Source organism: Lithobates pipiens, unplaced genomic scaffold (assembly GCF_037356315.1).
Source record: "Lithobates pipiens isolate NorthernLeopardFrog02 unplaced genomic scaffold, aLitPip1_a1.2 Scaffold_23, whole genome shotgun sequence".
Lineage (NCBI taxonomy): Eukaryota > Metazoa > Chordata > Amphibia > Anura > Ranidae > Lithobates > Lithobates pipiens.
Window position 1 is genome coordinate 18,734,970 of NW_027507785.1, and position 4,297 is coordinate 18,739,266.

At 40.7% G+C, this 4,297-nt stretch overlaps 1 protein-coding gene across 1 annotated transcript; it reads right to left on the reverse strand.

The window, feature by feature from the left end:
• Window positions 1–2,960: 2,960 nt before the first annotated feature.
• LOC143926863 (olfactory receptor 5AP2-like) lies at window positions 2,961–4,048 on the reverse strand. Its single transcript, XM_077450902.1, has one exon. It carries the CDS (start codon window positions 3,951–3,953, stop codon window positions 3,003–3,005), a length of 951 nt encoding a protein of 316 aa, XP_077307028.1. The 5' UTR covers window positions 3,954–4,048; the 3' UTR covers window positions 2,961–3,002.
• Between the last annotated feature and the right edge of the window lie 249 nt (window positions 4,049–4,297).

Here is a 4,297-nt window from a genome sequence, read left to right on the forward strand (position 1 = left end):
TGAAATCTGAAAAGTGGCCTGGGCAGCAAGAGGGTGTAAGGGCCCTGTATTGAGGTGGTTTATTTTATATGATTTTGAGACAAATAACGTTTTATTTTGGTGGTTTTTAGCCACTTCCCACCCGGTCCCTGTACATAAACAGTCAGGTGGGACAAGTGCCATACTGGCTGGACATACCCGCACGTCCTGTCAGAATGTGTAACCATGAAGCTGCGCAATCCTATAATGGATGTGTCCATGTCACATGTACAAATGTCATGTGACTGCTGTGATTGGTCACAGTGGTCACATGGTACCGGGACCTCCCAATCTGCTGTCATCTGCTGTGTTCCGTGGACACAGCGAGTGACAGAACGCCTTGCAGTGTGGCCGAGTGACTGGGAGGACGTCATATGATATCCACCCAAGAGGGAAAAGCTCCCGTTCGGCCGCCATTTGACTATAGGCTGGGCGGGAAGCAGTTAAAACAAAAACATCCACACGGCTGCTCTAACACACCAAAACATTCTATGGCATAACACAAATCCAGAGGATAAAAACCCTAGCCAAGTGGAGCTGTGGACTTTCCTCCTAAGGATTCCCAAACCTATAATTAGCACAAAAGTCCACTCATTACTGCGAGGTCGCAAGAATTCTCTATCAACAGGTATAGTCTATTGGGGGATCTACAGGAATGGCTGAAGCTGCATTGACTAATGGGACTTTAGAAGTCAGCTATCACAGCAACAGTACTAGTGTATGTTTATGTGTGAAAAGTAAGTCATGGATCATCTCAATAGTGCATAAGTATTTATGGTCAAAATAGGGCAATAGTTATTAATTATTCTTATGTCCATCCAGGTAAGTATTGTATCTCTATGGGTTGTAATTCAGAACTCCATGGCCTAGAGCTTTAAATCATAATTAGTCCATTTGACTTCCAAATTAACAGTCAGTCACAGCAGTTGAGTCAAAAGCAAAAGTAGCGGCAGTGATAGAATGGCAGAGCCATGTCAGATAGTCCATGCAAGCAAAGTCATCAGCCATCCGTCACCGAGACAGTTCATATTGCATAAGCCCAATTCTTAAATCAGTCTGGCCCTCCATCCACTCATTAAGCTCCATATGGTGAATTTCACCACTTCTTCATCAACAGCAGCTTACAAAAAATAGTGATGTAGAGCCAGATATTGTTGCCAATGTTACCCATTGCACAGGAGCAATAGGCAGTGCATCAATCACCACTAATGCTACAATGCCGTGACTTGCAGCATCAGAGCGTGTCCAAATTTTGTCCACCAATAAAGGCGGGCTTCCTGAGGACATGGGGACTTGTACACCACATTTAAGTAGTTTCTCCAGTGAAAAAAATGAGATGATAATAACCAGCAGAGGTCTCTCTCGCTCATATGCGAATGTCGCATAATGGGTAAAAGTTAAATGCAGTGAATGCATAACTCCAATGGCCCATCCGCTCATACCAGTAAATCAATCATAGTCTACTGTAATTCCACACAGCCTTGTGCTAAGCACACAATGGTTCCAGTTGGAGGCACCTCTAATGTGACAAAAAAAAAAGGAAAAGGTTAAATGACAAAAGATGCAGAGATGGTTCAGGGGCCCAGGAATACCTGTAAATTTAATTTAGAATTCGATCCTCGTGGGGCCAAGGTACTCAGTTTATACATCCATATTTTCCCTTTTTGGACAAGCACTCCTCTTCGGGATGATAGATTTAGAGTATAAATCCCCTTAACCTATAGTCCCCCAAGTCTACCGCCATGTTCACTGGCAAACTGTTGTTGGGGCTACCATTATCCTTGTGTTTTATACTGATGTGCTCACCAATGCAGACCCTCAACATATGTTTACAGCATGTATCAACTGTCTCAACAGTTCCCACTTGCTGAGTAGTCATTGGCTTATTTCATGAACTTCTTTTTCATTTAGGTAGGTTTTGGTAAAATGTTAGCTCTCTGTCTATATTCTGTGTGCAGAAAAGTATATGTATTGTACTGAGTTTTATATGTGTCTGTGGTACTTTCATTTGTGGGGCACACAATTACATTCAATGCAAAGTATCCCTTGTGCTTTTAGTTTAAATCCTAAGTACTCTTCCAGCTTCCCCAACACACACCTTCTCACAGCTGTGATCTTCTGATCCTGTGGGGGGACCAGTTACAGGGGGCAGAGGATGCCAGCAGCACAAGGGACACTTTGGGGTTGATATACTAAAACGGAAGAGTGCAAAATCTGATGCAGCTCTGCAGAGAAACCAGTTTTCAAACTCAGCTTTCTTTTTTTGTGAAAGCTTAATTGAACAAGCTGAAGTTAGCTGATGGTTACCATATACATCTGCACCGGATTTTGCTTCAGTTTTAGTAAATCAACTCCTTTGCATTTAATGTGAGTACCATCCCTTTTGCTGATTTTTTTCTGTGCCCTATGGGATGCACACACCTCAACACTGCACAATACGCACTCCTAAGTCCTCTACCATGACTTCTATGCACTCCTGAGCCATGTTCTCTGTGTTTTACACATTTATAAACCTTGCAACTTGTGTGAAATATTCTTCTGAGCCTTGAAAACAACCATTATTTGATACCATGTTACTTCTCTCCCATGAAGAATCCTTGCAGCACTCCAATCCCTAAGTCAACAGGATTGGGAGAAAGTTCTCACAGAAGCATCCTCACCAGTCAGAAGCTCAGTAGAGAAGACCATTTACTAAGAAGTATCAGAAATATGTAATACTTTCCCAGTCAACGAATAAGCCCCCCAAGTCTGCTTATTGGCACCAACTACCACCCATGACACAGGATGATACTTCTTTAATATACCTGCATGGAGCAAGCTCAAGCAGTAAGTGAATGAGACAGTACAGTCCATACACAGAGAACACCAACTCTGATAGGCTGGATTACAGACTACAAAATCCCAAACAAAGTGAAAAGAAATTTTAAAAAATAACCCAACTCTACAATGGTTAGACTTCTGCTGAAAAAAATAAAAAAATTATTTTATTCTTTTGGTTTTCCAACAATTTTATACAGGTTGCCTACAATTTTTTCTCTGAGAGCTTTGGTCCTTATCCCATAGATCAGAGGGTTTATAGAAGTAGCTATGCTGGTACCGATCAAAGGTATGATAACATCAACTTTGGTTGATATAGAACCTGTGGTTAGACTGTACCGGAAATTAACGAACATGAGGTTGACAAAATAAATTGAGAAGGCCAATATGTGAGTCATCAATGTATGCAGAGCTTTCAGAGAGGATTCTGCAGAAAGTTTCAGACAGATGACAACTGTTCTTATGTAACAGTACATTATTACAAGCAAGCAGGGAATCACCAATAACAAGGTCAGACTTGTGTCATACATAACATTAACTGTTATATCATTACAAGCAAGCGGTTGTAGAGACATGTTCTCACAAAAGACATTATTGATATTTTCCCCACAAAAAGTTAGCCTCAATGTCAACAATGTACCCACAAGTACTATCACCACAATGAAAACATATAGGGCAAGTGATATTGTTTGCGTTTTAGCATTGGTCATTAGAGTGTGGTATCTCAGAGGGTGGCCTACAGCCAGATATCGATCATAGGCCATTACCGTAAAAGTAAATATTTCATTAGCTGCATAAAGCTGAATACAGAAAGATTGACAGAGACATCCTGTGAGTGAGATGGATGAACATCCAGACAACAAGTCAATGGCCAGCTTGGGAAAATATGATGCGTTCCCCAACATCACATTCATCACCAAGACACATATTAAGATGTACATAGGTCCATGCAAGCTGTGCTCTGTCCAGGTTACATAGACAATCATAGAAGTCATAAACAATGTGACTGTAAATAATGCGAGAGCCAAAACAGCACATACATATCCAAATGATTCAATCTCAATAAGCCCCACCAGAACAAAGTTGGTTACAGAGACATTTTTTGGAGACAAACTCATGGCTTGTATTTATGTCTTTTAAAATCAACAATTCAAATGTTCTATTCAATCTGAATACTGTCCATTGAAAAATGTAATTCATAGAGGACCTGTAGATATTAGTGCGACTCTCGTCACATTGATTTTCTCTTGAATTCAGTTGGGCATTTATAGGTTTCATAAAGCTGTCACCTCACTCACAGTCTAGATTTAGAAACGTTTGCAGTCACTGCATCAAAGTCTTCCCAGTGGACCACAGCTGTTACATCTGCCGCTGATGGACTAATTAGTGTCAGAAATGTAATGAAGTAGTGCAGATAAATCAAACAAGCTTTCCCAATGAAAAATAAACCAGGAAAAAAAAA

Coding starts and splice junctions, on each gene's coding strand:
- LOC143926863 (XM_077450902.1), bottom strand. CDS start 3,953: ATGAGTTTGTCTCCAAAAAATGTCTCTGTAACCAACTTTGTTCTGGTG.